At 41.3% G+C, this 20,180-nt stretch overlaps 1 protein-coding gene across 4 annotated transcripts; it reads left to right on the top strand.

The window, feature by feature from the left end:
* The first annotated feature begins 742 nt into the window (after positions 1-742).
* On the top strand, positions 743-7,270 carry patl2 (PAT1 homolog 2). Of its 4 annotated transcripts, none has more exons than XM_063482028.1 (19): positions 743-1,010; positions 1,212-1,365; positions 2,043-2,332; positions 2,429-2,491; positions 2,582-2,635; positions 2,710-2,874; positions 3,022-3,096; positions 3,180-3,325; positions 3,822-3,899; positions 3,976-4,099; positions 4,199-4,316; positions 4,642-4,748; positions 4,835-4,888; positions 4,991-5,133; positions 5,214-5,370; positions 5,724-5,864; positions 6,180-6,277; positions 6,357-6,497; positions 6,593-7,270. In XM_063482028.1, the coding sequence occupies exons 1-19, from the start codon at positions 987-989 to the stop codon at positions 6,624-6,626; spliced, it is 2,166 nt and encodes a 721-aa protein (XP_063338098.1). In that variant the 5' UTR covers positions 743-986; the 3' UTR covers positions 6,627-7,270. The 4 variants fall into 4 exon arrangements, with proteins under 4 accessions (XP_063338098.1, XP_063338100.1, XP_063338099.1 ...); XM_063482030.1 differs by having other exon boundaries at positions 3,825-3,899; XM_063482029.1 differs by having other exon boundaries at positions 3,183-3,325.
* The last annotated feature ends 12,910 nt before the right edge of the window (positions 7,271-20,180 follow it).

Genomic DNA, 20,180 nt, shown 5'->3' on the forward strand with positions numbered 1-20,180 from the left:
GAAGGCAGGAAGGATCCATGCCTTCATGGTAGTTACACCAAATTCTGATCCTACCATCTGAATGTCACAGCAGAAACTGAAGCTTCCTGTTCTTAGCTGACCAGAGTGGGACCCAGTGTGGTCTTCTGCTGCTATAGCCCATCTGCTTCACGAATGGATGTGTTCACCTGCATACCTTAGTTGCAACAGCTGAACTCTGACATCAAAATAGGCATAAAGTTATTTTCACACAACAAGCGGCTCCTCACTGGAAATTTTCTCTTTTTCAAACTGTTCTCTGTGAGACCTAGAGGTAGTTTTGTGGGAAAAACCCAGTAGATCATCAGTTTCTGAAACACTCAGACAAACCCATTATGTTCAAAGTCACTTAAATCACCATTCTGATGCTCAGTTTGAGGGTTGAATGTGTCTACATTCACAAAAGCAATGAGATGTTGCCACATGATTGGCTGGATATTTACGTTAATGAGCAGCTGTACAGCTGTGCCTAATAAAATGGACACGGAGTAAATAAACGTTGCAGTCCTTTAAAATGTCTGCTGTGTGTGAGAAACTGTGCAAGGATTTTTTCCCCCCCTCTTTTTCTGGACCATTAAGAGAAGCGAAGGGCGAATAAACGCTCCATGTGTGAGGAAAATACTGACTTTGGCCACCAGAGGTCACTATTCGCTCACTGAGGATCGTGTGTAATTAATTGGAAAGTGGTTACAGGCAGGGTTTGAACACAAACGCAGAAAGAAACGAAGAAAAGACGAGTTTAAATCACCCAGACGACATGTGAGCGGCACGTGGGCGGAGGCGACGTGACAGCTGCTGGGAGCTGCGTGTGACGTGTCCACGCCTCCGCGTCACCTCACAGGTGAGCTCGCTTAAAAGTTAATGAGCGTCACGCGCTGTCAAACGAGAGAACGCGGGTAACGCTGCGAAGGAGGTCATCGCGTCCCGTCGGCTTCATCAGGAGAGGAAAAGAAGTTGTGAAATGCATTATGAGTGACTCAGAGCAGCAACACGTAAGTCTGCTTCAACCTGCTGCTCTTTAGTGTGTGTGCTTTAATCAGACAGCCATCGCATGCCCGGAATGAACAGATGGTGAAAGTGGGATTGAAAACTCCACACGTGTTGTTGCGTGATTTATTTGTTGGCCTATTTGCTGTTTAGAAACACTCTCTTCATTAATAAATGTTAAAAAGCACTCTGTCTCCACGCACCAGGATGTGGTGCAGGTGTACGAGCCGCAGTGGCCTGAGAATGGAGAGGACTGGAGTGATGGAGAAGGTGGGACGGATATGGACTCGGGGCTTCTGCAGGCCATGGCCGAGGAAGATGAGGAGATAAACGTCCACAATGAGGAGACGTTTGGGATGGGTGTGTAACTTGTGCTTACAGGTGTTCTTCTTTTTTCCCCAACGTGTCTGTGTGTTAAACGTGAGCTTTTAGACTATCAAAAAAAAAAAGTAAGCATCCAGCATGATAATTTGGCTTTCTAACTTGAAACTGAGGCTTAATAACACTAGAAATGTTTGTCTTACAGGTCAAATTAAGGTTAAGTGGAAAGAAATTAGTAGTCTTCTTTCAGCTGCTCCTTTAGGTGTCACAACAGGCTCCATCTCAACCTCTCTCACACCAAACTCCTTCACTACATCCAAAAACCTCTTCTGTTGTTTCTTCCTCTCTCCCTCTTACCTGGCAGCTCCATCTTCAACATCCAAACCATCTCAGCGCAGGGGCCTGAATCGACTCCGGTCCAATAAAAGTTGGGGAGCTTTACCTGTTTGCAAACCCTGCCATTGTTACTCATACAACACCAGAGTAATAGGCAAGGTTATTATAGTTAAACTGAAAAACTAAATGTGAAAAAAACCACTTGGTTGATTAAAAGGAAAAAAAGGAAAAACTTGACTTCTCTGACCACTCAAAAGAAATATGTGAAGTTGCATTTTGCATCGTTTTTACAGAGTTACTAGGAGTCTAACCTGTTAACCTATCAGAAAGCAGTGTGCTTCAACATCTATGTTTGTCTTTTTCCCTTCCTGCACGTCTAGATTTGGATGCAAACGGGACCACAGAAGAGTCCAGCAGCAGCCTTCAGTTTGGAGAGCCGCCTCCGCCGCCGCCGCCACCACCACCACCTGCAACACCCCCTCCCCCACAGCCCAAACCTCGGTCTCCCCGCAGAGCCCCGTCGCCTCCCCGACAGAAGCTGCAGTATTTTCCGCGGGCTTTCTCGAGGCAGCGTGGCAGAAGTAGGGGACAGAGAGGAGCTCTGGGCAGGGGGCAGATGTTTGAAGACCCAGCTGTGATGAGAATAATCGAGGGCCGACCGAGCCTTAAGGTGACAAAGATGAATCTGTGTGTTGTCAGAAAATTGCACTAAAACAGTTCAAATCCTCAGTTTGACCTTGTTTTTTTTTTTTTTTGCTCTTTTAAGAGTCTTGACAGTGCCATAGTGGACTGCGGGACCACCATGTACCAGCGTCCCTTTGAGGATGATGTAAGTGCCAACTTTGAAAATCCTTTTACTACACTTTGTTTTTCTTCTGTGGTGCTAATGCTTCCCTTCCATGTATGTTTTCCATCCTAGATGATGATGCCCTCTTACAGAAAAACCAGAAGAACCTCAGGATCCATACTTGAGGTTATGATCACTTAAGAATGTGTTATACATATAATGACAAGTTCATTGTATTTTTATCTTCCTGTGTTCTGTAGGACAGTGCTATAGTGTGTGTAATTGGGCACAGAGGTAGAGGTCAGCACCTGAACTCCAACTTTGTTGACTTGCCGTACTCCGCCGGGCCTCTTTATGGGGTCAGGCGAGGGGAATCCAGAGGATTGTACTCCAGAAGACAGTTTGGCCATCGAGGACCCACTCAGGTGGGCAACCAGCTTTTTACCACCTGGATATTTGTGTAACTGGATAGATGCTGTTGATGTGTGTTACTGCTTCTAAACAATCAGCTGGCTCACTGTATATTTTGGACTTCTTCCCTTTTTTAAGTTCTACTTTTTTTTTTCATGCAGGTGTACCCACCCATAGTACCAAGATCCCCCCTCTTCCCACGTCAGCCACTGACCCCACGCCAGCATTACAATCAGGTTGATTCCAGTATTGCTCACCCCTTCATTTCTGTGTTTTTATGCAGATCTGATTTGATCTTGACTTTTATTTTGTACTAAAGCAGACCAGGGCATTCATGTTTCCTCCAACCCACCCCTGCCCCTCGACGCCTCAGACTCCCAAAATGATGCAACTTCGCTTCGGAGCCAACTCACCAAGGCCGTCCCCCTTTTACAGCCCCTCCTCTAATCCAGTACGGCCTTTCAGGTGCTTGACGTTAATTCTGCTGCAACGGGTTTGGTCCACAAAATGTATAGTCTGTTAAACTCTGACTATAAATTTTGAGTTCATGAAGTTTGAGATGCAAAAGGTCCAAGACGAGCATCACGGTGGCTCACAGGTGTTGGGTGTGAACCTGGGCGGGGCCCTTCCTGTGTGAGGTTTGCACCAGAGAACATGTTAGTTTAAAGCTGCCTCTCATAGTTTAGGACACTTTAAAAAAGAGACTTTTAAGCTGTTTAACCCTGGAGAACCCATGGGGTCAAATTTGACCCCATGGGTTCCCTAGAAAACCAATGGGGTCGGCTCTGGCCCCATGGGTTCTCCAGGGTTAAATAAAAGTTTGAGTATTGTGTGGTCATGCATAAATATCAGTGAGTGGTGCTAATGTTTATCTGCAAAGTACAGGCTTTTCTCTTTATGTGCTCATAACCAAGCACAGTCTGAGATTTCATGCATACTGATGAGACCGTTCTCTAACCAGTAGGTACCCTGGTCCAGCCACACAGCTCCATCCCCAACACAAACGACTGCTTAGTCAAAAACAGCGGTTATTCCAAAGGTTGGTGCATGGAGTGAAGAATTTGATCATGTTTGGTCATTCACTTTACTTACGGCCAAATCTGACTTGCTTATAGAAAGCCAGACGGCTGGGATCCGTACTGTAACCTCATGACGGCCAAAGAGAAGGAGTGGATCACCCGGCTGCAGATGATCCAGCTGCAAAGTGAGAATCCTTACCTTGAAGACTACTACTATCAGGTAGGAAATAAAAGCTTTGCTCTTTAATTTTTTGATGGGAGAGGGGAGGCGAAGAAGCATTTCATTTTTGATTGCCGGTGAACCTTTAAACTGTTACAGGAGTACTATCGTCGAATAGAATCAAAGATGGCCGAAGAGGAGTTGGGCATCAGGAGCAAGAGGGAGCCACCTAAGCTCACCACGCCTTACGTCAAAAAAACAGACTCCTACACACCGGGTTAGTGAGGCACAGGCCGTGTTTCTCATTGACTGTTGAGATGCTTGTACCAGAATTTGCCCGTGGGAGTAGGAGAAACATGATCTCCACGCTGCTTTGATTTAACAAACATTTTTCCCTCCAGCTGCTGTTGGACTCATTTGAGTCGGTAAATAGTGCATGCAGGTAGTCCTGCCTTTTTGAATGTTTTTGGAGGTGCACGAGGCCTAAAATGCTTCCATCCTAAAACATTTGTCTTATAGATGCCTTATTTTTGATCCTTCTGAAAGCATCTGTTTCTACAGGAGTTGCTCTGCTTATGTGTAAGCGTCTCTTGTTCTTGCAGTGGTGCACATTGAAGGCTCTTTGGGTCAAGTTGCAGTTTCCACGTGTTACTCTCCTCGCCGAGCCATCAGTGCTGTTCATGCAGTCCAGCCTCAGGGTCTGCTTGAGGTGATTGTGTATTTTGGAGGCTCCCTGTGTTTGAGTGTTTTCGGTCTGCCTTTCCTGCTACTGACCTTTATTTCCCCTCATTTAAGGATCAGAAAGACACCAGACTACAGCGATTAGACATCCTTAACAAAATAGAAAAGGTACCTGATTATGACTTAACACAACAGTGAGGGTGTGTTTTTTTTTTTTTTATTTTATTTTTTTTTTATTTGCCTTCTTGTAAAATGGCTTCTGTCCTGCAGTTGTTCATGGTTCTGTTAGAGGTGGAGGAAACGGAGAGGATGAAAACTCCATTGTTGTCTGAAGCAGAAGAAAGGAGGTTGGTGGAGAAGATTCAGAGGAAAGTGGAGCACATCTACTCCCAGCTGCAGCACCACAATCCCCTGTGAGTCATGCAGTTTGTCATTTAATGCATCCTAACATGTGACTTCATCATTTTAAACACTTAAAAAAATTTTTTTGCAGGGAATCGGAAGGGGACTTCCTTCCTTTTCTGCTCGTCTCCAAAGGCAAAAAGCTCGTCGCCCGTCTGCTGCCGTTCTTGAAACACGATTCTGCACTAAAAATCTTGCGTGTTGTCACCACTAACCTACCAACACTGATGAGCAGAGACACAGACGAGGTAGGGCAGCTTTATAGCTGTGCAAAAGGAAATGTAAGCTGAATGGTCTGCTTAGCAACACCGCTTGATGTACTTGGTGATATATTTATTTTTGGTTCCTGTTTGGTTTCCTGATGTTACCAGTTACAGCTGGTTTTACAGTCTACACAGACGGGGCGAGATTGAGGAATACATTGTGCCTTGATATATTCCAGTTACAGGAGAGATTTGCAAATGGAAAATAAACTCGGTGTCTTCTACAGGCCTACTTGGCACAGCTCCACCTATAAACACACAAGGCTGGAGTTATGCACATAAATGACGAGCATCAAGTGTCTTTATAAAAATGACTGGGCTTAATCTTGTCTTTTCAGACCCTTCCAGTGCTTTACCCACCTCTTCGAAATGTGATCGGTGGGCTGGTGTTCAGTCAGCTCATTGGCGTCCTTAAAGATCTGACCTCTTTGGAGTCTCTAACGACATACGAGTCTCTTGAGCTGGCATGTCAGAACAAGGTCTGTGCTTTTGTTTTTGTGTTCTGACCTACAAGGCCCTGAAAGTTCAACTTACCCAGGATGACATTCTATTTTCTGGCTTCACTTATCCTGACACGGTGGCTATCAACTAGTGAAGTTAAGCCAGGGTTCATCAGTGGCTATGAGCACATTTACATGAAGCATGGTGTTGTAGCATCTGACCAATCACAATATCGTTGGTGTATATTTGAGTAAGCGAGGCTAACAGTAGTGAATCCAGGGTTAACCCTGAAGTTGCCTGGATAGTGGTACAGGTCTTTGTTCTTATTGGTGGATTTCTCTTCTCCCTTTCAGTTCGGACTGTCCTTGCTGTACGCTCTGCTCTCCCAAGGAGAGAAGCTGCTGTCCTCGGGTGTTCCTCTGGAGCCCAGCATCGGGGACTTTGAGACCTGGTGGGAGTCTTTTAGGTTTTAATATTAAATGAAGTGACGGGTTTAAGCTTACTCCTGAGACTGATGTTTTCTCTTTTAGGACTGACATCATATTCCAGGTGGCAGGACAACTATCCCAGTGTTCGCTGGTGGAGCCGCTCCTTCTGCCCTCAAACCTGCTCACTCTCTTCTGCCGTTACCTGGACAAGCGTACGGTGCATCAGCTGAAAAGCAACATGGAGTAGGTTCTTTTTGCTTTAGAGGATGATAATTTAAATTGCTTTAATAGAACTATTGTGGACGTGGATGCAAACATCACCAAATATCTTCATTCAGGTCTGTTACTGGATGCCTGGCTCTTCCATCTTAAGGTGGACAGCGGTGGCTGGTGTTCTATTGATGACCAGGATGCTGTGAGCACTAGAGTGAAAGGAGGCGAGGCACAAACCCCCCCCTCGGTGCTCATTGAAACGGACGCTATATATGTGTATATTTAATCTCCTTTGACCTTTTTGATTCTTATTCCCTCCCCTCACCCGTTCCCTCACATTTTTTTGCACTTGAACTGTTTCCCTCTTCTTCTTTTTTTTCTTTCTTGTTGTTTTTGTTTTCCTTTTTATCTGATCATCTTACTTTCCTCACTTTGGTTTCCAGTAGGTTACATCAGCGTTACAATGAAATCACAACCCTCCCATTTTCCCGATTTAGACCTTAAACCTCTACATTTAGATTCAGTCACTTCTAAATGTGCTGTTTCACACTTGGGGACCAGGGTGTGGATTGTATAGTAGTGTATGATTGTACAGCTGAACCAATATGTTGACCATTTGAAAACCATTTAAGGACGTTGTCGTGGCCCATCAATGTGCCGTGCAGTTTGGGGTTTTGTTGAAGGGCTTGCATTGTTTATACTAGTAATGAACATAATAGGATACATTTGTAAATTTCTATCTGAGAAGTTTATGTTATGAAGAGGGATTTTATTTATTCATTTGGAAACAGGAATAATTTAAACTGCACCTTTGTACAGCACTTGCAATATAAATAAAAAAACTTTGAAATTGCTCAAGTCTGTAGAAATGAAGTGAAATGTTTTTTTGTTTTGTTTTGGGGTTTGTTTGTTTGTTTGTTTTTTTTGTCCCCCCCCTCCCAGTGCCACAGTATTCAAACCATACATGGCGGCAGGTTTCGTTACAATCTTGTAAAGCTTCTCTTTCGCTCTTGCTGCGATCATTGTCAGAAATCGCCCCTGGCACGCCTCTTTACCCACTCCACCCTGCCTGCACTCTTTTTCACATTTCTTGTGCACTGCCTGTTGCTTTGGATGGTTTGTTCCAGGTATTGAATGTCACCCACATTTGCTCCTTCTGCTTCCTGCAGCTTTACTGTTACATACTCACACTGGAGATCAGTGTTTGCAAATATCAGCCCAGAGGGATTCCCACCTGACCTCCTGTGTCAGCCTGTCCATCACCATGCATACACGAAGGGGCTCGGAGCAGATTCCTGATGTAATCCAGCCTCATCTGTCACTCCTACCACTGTCTTCATACATGTCCTGCACAACGCTCTCTTCTGCCACTCCTGACTTCCTCATACCACACAGTTCCTCGCTTAGCAGCCTGTCATGTCTTTTACATCAACACATTCAAAGTAATTGTAACATCTGCATGTTTTATCAAAGACACTTTTAAAGAATCTGTTTTGTAGCAGCCTGGTATGGAATTCAAATATCACCTAAGGAGAAGTTTTAATAAATTAACAGCAGTGGGAGGAGATTCCCAGGCACAGTGGTTGGCTGATTGATGCTGACACCACATCTCAAACTAAGTGATTATAATGTGCATTACACGTTTTGCTGTTATTCCTGGTAATACCATTTGCAAGTGGTTGCACTAGCTAAGTCCTAGACACAGTTTCCTGGAGGCGGAGGCCTGTTGACCGAGCACAGGTTTTCTCTAATTTAACTAGGATGAATGGGGGCAGGAAACATGAACGATGACTCACACTACAGCATTTATAGGCTAAGCTAATTTATCTTGCCTTTAGACATTTCTGCTGGCTCTGCATACCGTCGGTGATCTCACTGCACCGTCCATCTCTACAGTCTTGAGTATGCAGATCACAGAGAAAGCTAAACTATTAAGACTGGCCCTAAAATTATACCTGAAGTGGACTGTTGCATATATTTTTGTTTTTAAGAGCGCATTTTATTTTACTTGATATCTATCGATCTAATTGAAGCCTTCTAAAACTTTTTAAAAACTGGTTTTCTTTTTTTAAGTGCTTGAGTGTATTTAAAGTATTTCACATTTGATCTTTCCCTTAAACTCCTGCTCAGACCTCTCACAGCTGTTGCCAGTGATGTAAGGTGAGGCTGGATTACCAGCACCAACTCCTGTAAGATGCTCGTGTTCAAAGATTCCTCCTCCCTGGCTGTTAACCAAACGCTGACATTGATCCTCGCTGGCCAGGCTGCCTCTACCAGCTGCAGGATCAACATCTGGACAGGAATGCATATGGCAGACATGGGTGTGTGCAGTCAGAGAATCCCTGCTGAACAAAAGCTGCTCTGTGGTCCCAATCACAGTTGTTGTTTTTTTTAATGGCACACAGAGCAAGACGCCAACATCCTGACCACCGTGTCAAACCAAAGTCCACCGCGGAAGTGCAGTAAAGGCAGTTTAGGAATGAACTAGAGGTCGGCATCTGTGTTTAGAGGGATTTGTTTGCTGTGATTGTACAAGTACTGAAACAGCAATCAATCAGGAGACTGAAGAAACTACAAAAAGAGTCTCTGACAGTTTTTTTTTTTCTCCCCAAGTTTGTTGCTCTGTACGTTATCAGTGTGCGAGGGATCTCCTTAATTTGGTCATTTTATGCACACAGATCTGGTTGTCTTCTGTTTAAACCTTCTCTTTATGAGGGGCAGCCAATGAGAAGAAAGTTAGCGTTAATATGGAGAGGAGCGAAACCGTTTCCAACAGTGGATGAACTGCGGCTCTGTATAAGGTGAATAAGGGTGATTCTGAGCTGTGAATAAGCTTTAGAAAACGTTAGGTCAAATAATCTAAAAAGCCTTCAGTTGATCCAAAATGATGCAGCTTTGATACTGCCAGGGAAGAGAGAGAGAGAGAGAGAGAGAGATCGTATTTCCCCTATACTGGCTTCTCTTCACTGGGTCCCAGTTAAATCTAGAACTGATTTAAAAACCTTTCTCCTTACATCTAAAGTCTTGAATAATCAGTGAAAATAATGTCTTAAACATTAGTTTGTAAAAGTAAAATGGGAGGCAGGGCCTTCAGCTTTCAGGTCTCACTCCTGTCGAACCAGCTCCCAGTTTGGGATTCAGGAAACAGGCAGCTAAAAACATTCTGGCTGGATCGGTGGCCCTGAACTATCCCGTAGTTATACCACTATAGGCTCAGACTGCTGCAGGACATCCCATCATCCACTGAGCATTTCTTCTGCATCATTCACCTTTAGTCACTTCTCAGCTGTTCATGTAGCTCTGCAGCATATCATTAACGTTTCTCTTCACTCTCACATGGTGTGTCTTTTATCCTGTGTCTCTATAATCTCTAAAATGATCTCTGGTAATCCCTGTTTCCCCAACAATACTGGGGAAACAGGGATTGATTCAGAAGACCCGATTTACTGCTGAACTCAAACAAGGAGTAAAAAAAACTGGAGCAAGGAATCAGAATACAAGGAGTCATCAGGGAAACCGATAATTAACGAGACAACAACTCCAGATGGCTGCCGGTCCCTGACCCTGATTCCACTGGATGCTTCTTCCTGTTAAAAGGGAGTTCTTCCTGCTCACTGTCACCCAGGGCTTTATCATACAGAATCACTTAACCTGAAGTGACTGTTTTTTTGTGAATCGGCACTATATGAATGAAATTGAATTAATTATGAACATCTTATGGTGGATAAAATAAATAAATGTAAAAAAAAATAAATTAAGTTGTCGATTAGCTGATAACTATAACAGTTATAAATTGTCTTAATACATAATATGTAAATAGGTATCATATAAAAACATATAAGGGCCTTGCTATTACTAATACTTATCACAAGAACCTACATGTGAAGCTTTGGTAGCTGAGTGATCAGTGATGAACTGAAAGACACATTCATTACCAGGTGGTGAAAAGCTGGCTCAGTTTGTCCAGAAGCCAAGTATGTGAGAGGTCTGGGTGGGCTGGGAAGTGAGACATTAACCTCTTCTTGACCCCACAGGAAGAGGATTTGGACTTTAGGTGAGGAATCTGTGCGAAAGGTGAGAGATCTTTCTCTTTTTATTCACTTTAAACACACACGAAGCCGCTCTGTGTGGAGGCCGGGACCGTGAAGACGTTCTAGGCTGAAAGAGATGTGAAAAAAGCACCAAGCTCACTTCACTCAAGTTTCCATCATCATTATCTCTGCCAGCTGCCTACTCTGCATAAGTGATGTCATTATTGTCCATTCAAAAATAAGGCTTCGTTCAGAGGGGCTGCATGTTGAGCTTTCTGTTTGTGACTTATAGAAGTTTTGGTCTGTGGAAATATTTACCAAAGTAACCGTATTTTCTTTCTTTAATCTAAATACAGAGCTATAATGCTGCCTATTCATGTCATTGCATGCATAGCTTTAGTTTGGCTGTGTTCTGTCACTGTGGTGCAGCAATTTGAATGATGGATTATATTTACATTAATCAGTCCTTCCATAGTTAGCTGCACGGATGAGGCTCAGTTCCTGTTCATGGTTGTTTTTATGCTGTACGGTGCTTTTGTAATCCAAGAGTGACTGGTGTCGTCGTCTACCTGCTATTTTGACAAACCTTCAGGGAAACATTATTCATGCTATAGACACATAAGTAACTGCACTGACGACTGTGCACCCGTTTCCATCGCAAAACTGCAGGCACTGTGGAAATAGAGCGACTTAAAGCCTACAGCTGAATGTTTGTCACTATTAAAGGATTAGATGTGGTTGAGAGTAGTTTTGGAAATATCACTGATTAAATTTCTTTAAGAAATTTTGTATGTTATTAGAAAAAAAGTTTTTAATTCTAATAAATTTATAATTCATAAAAACATCCATCCATATAATCGTGGAAAAAAAAGAAAGTGCACCTCTGTAAGTTCTAATATTTCACATATTAGGACATTAAATATCATGATGTCCTAAGCAGGTCTTAACTCTTTAGATGAACACTGTGTTATTATTTAAATACATCCTCTCTGCTTCTATAGAAATTAAAAGAGCATGTTGCAGGTAGGTGCTGATAATCAAATGCATTTGATTAACTGATCATCAGTTTGTGTGGGCACCTCTATGAAAGCAGAGGTTTTGACATTTTGCTCGTCTGGAGCATTCAGGTGTGTGTTAACACAGTGGGAAGGTGGAAAGACATTAGCAGCGATTGTTGGTGAAGTCCATCATTTAATAGTTAGAACAATTAGTTTCAAGACAGCTGCCAATCTTTACAGGAGTGGACATCCCGAAACATTCACCTCAAGGTCAGACATGCAATACTCAGGGAAACTGGAAAAAACCAATAGCTACAGCTCACATGCCTCAAGAAGCATGTTGATTGTTAAAGTTCCTGATAGTACAATTATAATAATTAAGTATGGCTTGTTTGGAAAGGTTGCCAGGAGAAAGTGGAGGCCATAATGCACAGTGACATGTTTGGCAAAGAAAAAAACACAAACAGCACATATTGACTGTCAGACACGGTGATGGCGGGGTGATGGTTTGGGCACCTTGTTGTCACTGAGTCAACCATGAACTCCACTATGTATACCAAAGAGTTAAATGTGTCCATTAGCCTGACAGCTTGGCTCATATTGGATCAGCAACAGGACAATAATCCAAACTACAGCAGCAAATCTACAACAGAATAACTGAAAAAGAACCAAATGAAGGCAAAAACGTTTCCCAGTGTACTTTTTTCAGTGTTTTTCACACACTGCTTCTCCATTTTGGTTTAGTTTGTATTAAATAAATGACACTGTGTCCTGAAACTGAGGGTTTCTTTACCTAAATTTCCTGCTTATATCAATATCATTTCTGATTCTTTTCTTTCACTTCATACTTTTAAAAATGGTGTATAGTTTTCAAACTATAAGAAATCATTCCAGAACAGCTGGCCCAGCCTGTATGTGTAATGCACCCTCCACAGGTCATCAGTCAATGTCCAATCTGGTAATCTCCCTCTCTTTGCTTCTCTCTGTTAAGTGTTAATGTACTTTAAGAGGCCAATTATTCAGTTAGTGTGTGCACACCTCGGGTGCATCTGCCAGTAAGTGGGGGAGGGTCCGGCACAAACAGAGCTGGTGAGAGGAGGGACGCCTCAGAGCTGAGTGTATATTAGGCCCTCGTAATCAGGTTAGGTTCCCCACTTCGGAACATCTGCTTCACCATCTTCATCCTCCCGCTGGGTCTCAAAAACACTGTCTTTTAGGTCCAGCATGATGGGACAACTTCTTCTTCACAGTGCAGTGATCCTTTGGCTGGTGCAGGCAGCACACACAGGGGGTGAGTGTGCTGAAGCGCAGATTATCTGATAACCCCGGTCTCGTTTGGATGTTTACCGTTTGATTTACATTTATTTGTGTGTGTCTGTTTTTGCCATGTGTTAGTTTTAACAATTCAAAATACAGTCACCAAATTGTTTTACAGGTAAACCATGTTAGGATAAATGTAAATGAATATAGGCTGCAGGAAATAACCAGAATAAGTGTAGTTGCTGGAAAATTTCCAGGGGTGTAGTTTAGTGTGAGGAAAACTGGGATTGAGTTATGAGCTGGTATATGGCCAAGGATGATGTAACTGGCACAGAGGAGCCGCTCTGTGTCTGTACATCAGACATGTCTCAATTTGTATTCCATCATTTCCTTTCCTGCACCTGACGTCCATATTTCCTGATACCAAAGAAAGAAATTTTGTTTGAAAGTAAAAACCAGACAATCAGAATATTTATTCCTAATTTTGGTTTAATTAAATTACTTCTTCCTAAATCTAGAATTTGGCTTTGCAGTCAATGCCATGGCAGTAAAGCTTTAAGACAAGTCTCCTTTCACCAACAGGAAACTGCAGCACTTAGAACAATACTGGAAAATGCACTCGCTCTGTTGTTACAGCTGAACCGTACCTGTAACTGTATCTGTTCCTTAACTGCCGTGTCTCTACATGAGTAAAACATAGACTGCTAAAAAAAATCCTGAACACCTAAAAGAAACATCGGATCTTAATGAATGAAACATCCATGTTAAAAGTCTTTATTGACATACACTGTGTAGTTTGCGTCCATGGTCAGTGGAAACCATATTCTTTGTACTCTGCAATTGTACCTATATGTAATTTTAACTTATATTATTGTATTACCGGAATAATCTTCCAGTTGATATTTGCATGTCTGAATTTATTCAATCCTTTAAATTACGTTTATTAACTTATTTATTTAACTTAGCATTGCCGATTAAAGTGCTCTGTTTTATCTGGTAGTGTATTTTGCACTTTGCCATCGCATCCTTATTTAATTTCAATTTTATTTCATATTATTGTATTATTCAGAAGCACTTTGGTGTACCTCTGGTCTTTAAATGAGCTATATAAATAAAGTTGTATTGTATTGTATAAACATCAACCCTTTGAGGGCTGGATTCAAAATGACAGTGAAACCATGCCATGTGTTTCAATTTAATGCAAAATCAGTTAGAGAATTTAAGATTTCCTTTAACGATGTGAGAAGGAAATGCAGGAAAGACATTTTTTCAATTCTTTCAGAATAAATAAAAGTGTACATGTGGTTATGTTTTCTGCAAGACTCTCAAAATATCCTGGCTGCACTCCCAAAAACCTCAGGAATCAAGTTATCCGGACTCCAAGGAGTCCTGAAATAACATAAAGTCGGTTATGTTAGTCGGGCTTGCCTGCCAAATTTCTAACAATCGTGTTAAACCAAAATCTGAGAAAGATGAGCCGTAAATCTCTTTCGTCTGGTCGACCCTCTACCAAGTATCCTTGTGATGATGCGAGGGAGCTGTGTATTTAGTTTTGTCTTTACTCGCAGACTCTGTTTGTGAAATCAAAGCTGCTGTGGCAGCGGCGGTCTAAATTTAACATCCCTCTGTGAGAAAGTAAGAGAATAGTTTTACCTCTGACACAGTCGCTCCATTCTCCGTTCTTTTGGAGAGGGGGATAAACTGCAACTCAAATAAAAGTGAAGAAGGGAAGACACCTAAACATTTTTGTTGTTATTTTGAATCCTTATATGCAAATTAAAGGAGGACGCTAATTTAATATGTGAACAAAAGCAACTAAAAGCATAAAAACACTTTTAACTAACAACATCTAAGTGGAATTACACATTTTTATTATAAACACTAAAACATCTAATGTAGCTGAATAATGTGAACTTTTCTGAAGCACACCCAAATGAAAAATGATCTGATTAAAAATATAAATCTGCAGCAAAGATTTCTGGCACAACTTCACCTACTTCCAAGGTGCATGGGGAGGATGAGAAACTTACAACACAGGAACTCCAGCAACACTTAGCTGAAACGCGCTGGTCAGTTAATAAAGAGGAACAACTTTATTAACTGACCAACGCGTTTGGGCTTGTGGCCTTCATCAGGGTCATAAAAATTCAAATCTGTCATGCTGTGGAAAAACAACCCGCTCTTTAAAAACATGGAAAAATACAAATTTCTTAATGTTGCTTACATTGCATAGACTCCAAGATGATTTTACCGATCATATAACAGGGTGAAAATTTATTGTCTGATCGCTTCACTTGTCAGAGTTATGTTTGTTTTATATGACACCATTGCCAGATATCTTCTGTGATGTTTTCGATTCCTTTCTTTAAGTTATCACCAATGCGGCGACCATGATAGTGATGAAAGATGGAAACTTTCTTAGTTTTATTTGGTTTTAATTGGAGTGTACTTCATCTGAATTTGTAGTCTTAACTTTATCTGAAACACTTTAAGGATGCAAAATAAATGGCTGAGACCAATGCTTTGTATTAGTGGGTTAAAAATTGGTGTGTTCAGAGGATATTTTTGCTAATCCAAATGTTTTTCTTACTATTAGTAATTTTAAACTGATAGTCTTACACTCAGCGTCTTGTGTTTAAGGTTACGGTGCTGTGGCTGGAGTACACAATGGACAACTTCCACAGCCTAACGGTGAGTCCATCACATCCTGTCCACTTTGTGTCACCTTTGTTGCATTATGTCCACGTAAGTCACAAGCTTTTGTTCACCGGCTCACACTTTTTATTTCTAGGAAGGATACCACAGAATGGTGGAGGTGTAGGAGCAGTGCTGATGCCATCAAAAGGTAAATTATCTTCACAGATTCAAAAACCATGAAGTGAACTGTTTGCCTGATTTTGAGGTCCTCTTTACTCTTTTTGTAAGGTGTGGGCCGGGCAATGGGGCCACGAACTGGATATGCTGGCTATCCTACAAAAGGAGTCGGTCAGTGATAACACAGTTTCATTGCTGTTACTGAGGTTACAGATGCAAACAGTAAACCTGTGTCCATACACCTACTGTGTACATTTACCAAATCTTTCTGCTGATGCTTACTCATATTCCTACAGCAGATTTTTCTCTGATGCCGGTACTGAAGCACATTTAGTGGTTATGTTACATCTCAGAGTCAGTCATTTGTTCTAACATCGGATCTCTGTTGGCACTGTGTTTCTAATTCAGGGGGATATCCTGCAGTTTTATCCCACCAAAATGGAGATAACACCAATGATAGACATTTCTCCACTTTTAAAATCCACTTAATGATCAATGGCACAATAACAACCACTGTGTGAATTTTTTTGTTGCAGGATATCCTGTTAAAGCCAGTCCCACCAATGGACAACAAACTAAAGGTGCTATAACACATGTTTTATAACTAAGGCCTCACACATCTACACTAAATCACATTCGATTTTAACTTTGTTCTTTTTGCAGGCTATGGCGCTCAGGATGGCAGATATGGATGGCAAGGACCTAAAGGCAATGGTAACGAACATGTAAAACAATACAACAGAATTGCTCTACTTCAATAAAACTAGCATAGTTTCCATTTATGCTATTGTCTTGATTATTAAAGCCTTCTTGTGGTGGCTATGTGGCGGAATAATGAGCAAGATGATGATACTGGGACTAAAAAGGTTTCTGATCATTAATGAATCTGTTGTGTTGCTTATTTGTAGGTAATGCAGCTGCTGCACATGGAACAAAAGGCAATGGTAAGACAGGTATATGAAAAAGGACTCTCACTTCACAGTCCTCAAAACTCAGAACACCCCATGATTCAGTAGTTTGTAGAACTGCCTCTAGCAGCTATAAACTCTATGAAGTCTCTCACATCTTTGTGGAGGAATTTTGGTCCACCTTATGTCACTTTTGTTCTTTGAGATTTGAGTGTATTTGTGTTTATTCAAAGCTCTCTTAAGATCTTATGAGAGCATTTCAATCGGGTTGGGGTATGGACCATGCTGTTGCAGATTGGTTGGTGTCCTGGGGATCAAAATCTAAATCATCATCACGTCATGAACTTCAAAATTGAACATGCTAACTGAGAGATGCAGAGTCTGAGAAGCAGCTCTTGGGTTTTCTGCAGATTCTCTGAGCATTGCATGATCTCATCTTGGGGTGAATTTGGTGGAACAGGAAGATGTTGAGTTGTGTCTACACACACATGAATGCTCCAGAGCAACAAACTGTCAAAATTTTTTAGAGTGCTGCTCACATTTGCTGCAGAACCTGCAGAAAGGGTGTATTTAGTTTTTCAGGACTGTACAGAATCATGTGAACTTTTCTTTTTTAACATAACTATATTTTCTTTATGTTTTTATCGATTTGGTGTTAATGAAGAACCTGGTTGCGAATTATAAAAACATAACAATGTTTTAAAACTGGGAGGGGTCATGATTAAGGTGTTGATTAAATTAAGAACCTCACATCTGTTGCAGGTTATGGTGCTGGTTCTACTGGAAATGTGCCTAACACCAAAGGTATTGTTTGCAAAACATGAAGTTCAATGCATGAAGATTAAAAAAAGGAAATTAAATAGTTTTACAATTTTGTATATTATCATCACTCTTTAGGTCAAGGAGCTGTAGCTGGTCCATCGATTGGCTATGGGACACAACCAAATGGTAAGAAAGTAAATGGGTCATTTGGGAGCAGGCAGCTGGACTCTTTGACTTTTAAAAGCACACATATATGTTAAATACTCAAAATATTTAACAGGCCAAGGAGGAGCTGGAAGTAAACCTATGAAAGGATATGGCCGACCACCTTATGGGGCAGGTAATGCAACTTCAGTTGCTTTGTTGTCCACAAAGGTGAAAATGGTGATGTAACATTGGTATATCTACATGAATAAAGGACCGGGTAAGGGAGCCTTCAGAGGTCTGGGAATGCCTCAGTTTGCTGGAAGTTATAAAGGTTATGGAGCTCAGCCCATGGCAGGTGAGTCATATAGATGTCACACGCTCAGTCCTACAGGTGTGTTTGGCTAATGTACTGGTTATCTCTGTTTTTAGGTTACAATGTTGGTTATGGCAGTGCTGGTTTGGGTCTGGGGCATCGGTATGGAAATGGGTGGATGAAGGGACCGAAGCCAGGTAGGTCAATAACAACATGCTTCTCTGATTTTCAACTTTATGTCTTCATCTATACACTCAACATAAATGAACTCATGTTGCAATGTTGAAACTGTAGGCTATGGTGCAGCAGCTGGCGCTTCCAATGGACAAGGAGCAAAACCCAATGGTAAAGATCACAGAGTGATTATTGGTGTATAAATCAAAAGCTATAAAATAAAATTCATTATTCATTATTCATCATTGTTATTCATCATTGTAAAGGTTATGCTGGGGCCAGAGCACCTTTCAGCAATGGAGCCATGTCAAATGGTAGGTTAACATGCACAAATAAATATTATTGCCACATGAAGTTAAATATTGAATTTCTGCTTGTGAAACTATTAAGGTTATGGATCCCAGAATGGTGGAGCTCCCAAGTCTGCAAAGCCAGGTAACTGTGCATCCACAATAAAATGTTATATTTCAACCTAAGTCAGTGTCAAGATAAATATCAAGCTTTATTCTTAAAGGTGACTTATGCTAAACAACAACAGGATTTTCAAACAGGGTAGAAAACTTTTCCATGCCATTAGCATCAAGCTATCAATTGCCAACAATGCTATTCTCCCTCAAATATTATGGGTTTTTTTACACTCATGTGTGCATAGGCTGGCATTGTGTAGTGGTTTACACATTCGTCTAACAAAAAAAGGCCCCTGGTTTGGCAGGGAGTACAAATCTCTTTTTCTGCCAAATCAAAAATGTGAAATTACCCACCCCATATTTCCCAACTTCTTTATAGAGAGGGGGATTGGTTTCTGACTATTTTGATCCAGGTGCAAAAAAAAAATCTTTAGCTTTAACTTGAATGAAAGGATCTATGGGTGACACATGGATAGCGTTTCAGAACAACTGTCATTTTTCTCCTGTGTATTTCTTTAGGCTTCGGAAATGTTCCAAACGGGTATGGTGCCAAACCCAACGGTGAGACCATTCCTTCTTTTTCAGATTTCAATTTACGATTCAAAACGCTGATGCACATCTTAAATCTCGATTTGAATATTACTAATATTCCTTTTATGAACATTTGACAGGATATGCAGGCTACAGAGGAGGTGCAGTAAGACCACAACCAGGTAATACTTGTGTTGTAAGCACATCACAAAATAAATGTGGTTAACTCTGTAAGGCTAAGTATATCATACCTTACACATGGGTTTTTGTTGCTTCTAAAAAATCTGTGATTATTTTACCCTGAAAAACCTGAATAAATTACACAAAAATGTCAGATTTACTTAAAATCATAAAGATTAAAACTCATATAGTTTCTTTTCTTTACTTTCAACTTGTCAGAATGTTCAGTAAACATCCCAGTTTCAAAAACGTTTAATTGCCTGGCAGTCATTTCCTGTTTCAGGCTTTACAGGGTTAAATTAAGTTTGGAAGTTTCTTTAATGAGTTTTTTGATCTCAAGGTTATGGGAAAGGACCTGCTGCCAATGGATATGGACCCAAACCCAGTGGTAATCAATTACTATTTTCTGTTCTGGTGCTCTATAGTAAATGTTTCTGGTTTAATGCCATTGGTGTATTTATATAACCTCATGTTTGACTAAGGTTATGGAGCTGCGGCAGGGCCTGGAGCTAATGCACTCAAAGGATACACAGCCAAACCCAATGGTGACAATCTACTCTTTATTGTTTATCATTTGCTAATTTCTATTCACGTCAAAATTGTCATTTTTAAACATAAAAATCAGCCTCGAGACATTATTATTCAATTCTCTCACTAGGTCACGGAGTTAGAAATGGTGCACTGGGTGGATACGGAGGAAACCCTTACGGTAAGTTTGAGTTATGAGATGGCAAATTTATACTTGAAACTCCAGCAGCTAGGCCCAAGCTTCAATGCTGTTCTGATTCTGATGCTGTCTGCAGGGTACGGAGGGTCAAAACCTCAGAAAACTACTAAAGGACTTGGAACACCAAGTGAAGGCGTAAAAACACTCGACAGTGGTACGAATTCTGCAGAACACATACAGCATTTGGGAACCAAACAACTGAGTTGTGGACAATCAATTGTTTTTTTCTTTTTGCATCTGTTGATGGCCCCTCATGTGTTTCTAATGTCTGCACTGTTTAAACAGGATATGGTGGTCCTGCTGGTGTAACTAAAGGGCAGTTGCCTAAAGCAGCCAATGCAGGTAAATGCTCCTGTGCATGTGTTTGGTGCAAGGTTGAGATCCCATATCATTAGATAGCACTACAAAAATGCTTCTGTAAACTTAAGCAGACAAATGCTGGGTGTGTAAATTTGAACATT

This window comes from Pelmatolapia mariae, linkage group LG8 (genome assembly GCF_036321145.2).
Source record: "Pelmatolapia mariae isolate MD_Pm_ZW linkage group LG8, Pm_UMD_F_2, whole genome shotgun sequence".
In the NCBI taxonomy this organism is placed as follows: domain Eukaryota; kingdom Metazoa; phylum Chordata; class Actinopteri; order Cichliformes; family Cichlidae; genus Pelmatolapia; species Pelmatolapia mariae.

Coding starts and splice junctions, on each gene's coding strand:
- patl2 (XM_063482028.1), top strand. CDS start 987: ATGAGTGACTCAGAGCAGCAACAC. Junction 1,366..2,042: donor TGAGGAGACGTTTGGGATGG/GTGTGTAACTTG, acceptor CTGCACGTCTAG/ATTTGGATGCAAACGGGACC. Junction 3,900..3,975: donor AAACAGCGGTTATTCCAAAG/GTTGGTGCATGG, acceptor ACTTGCTTATAG/AAAGCCAGACGGCTGGGATC.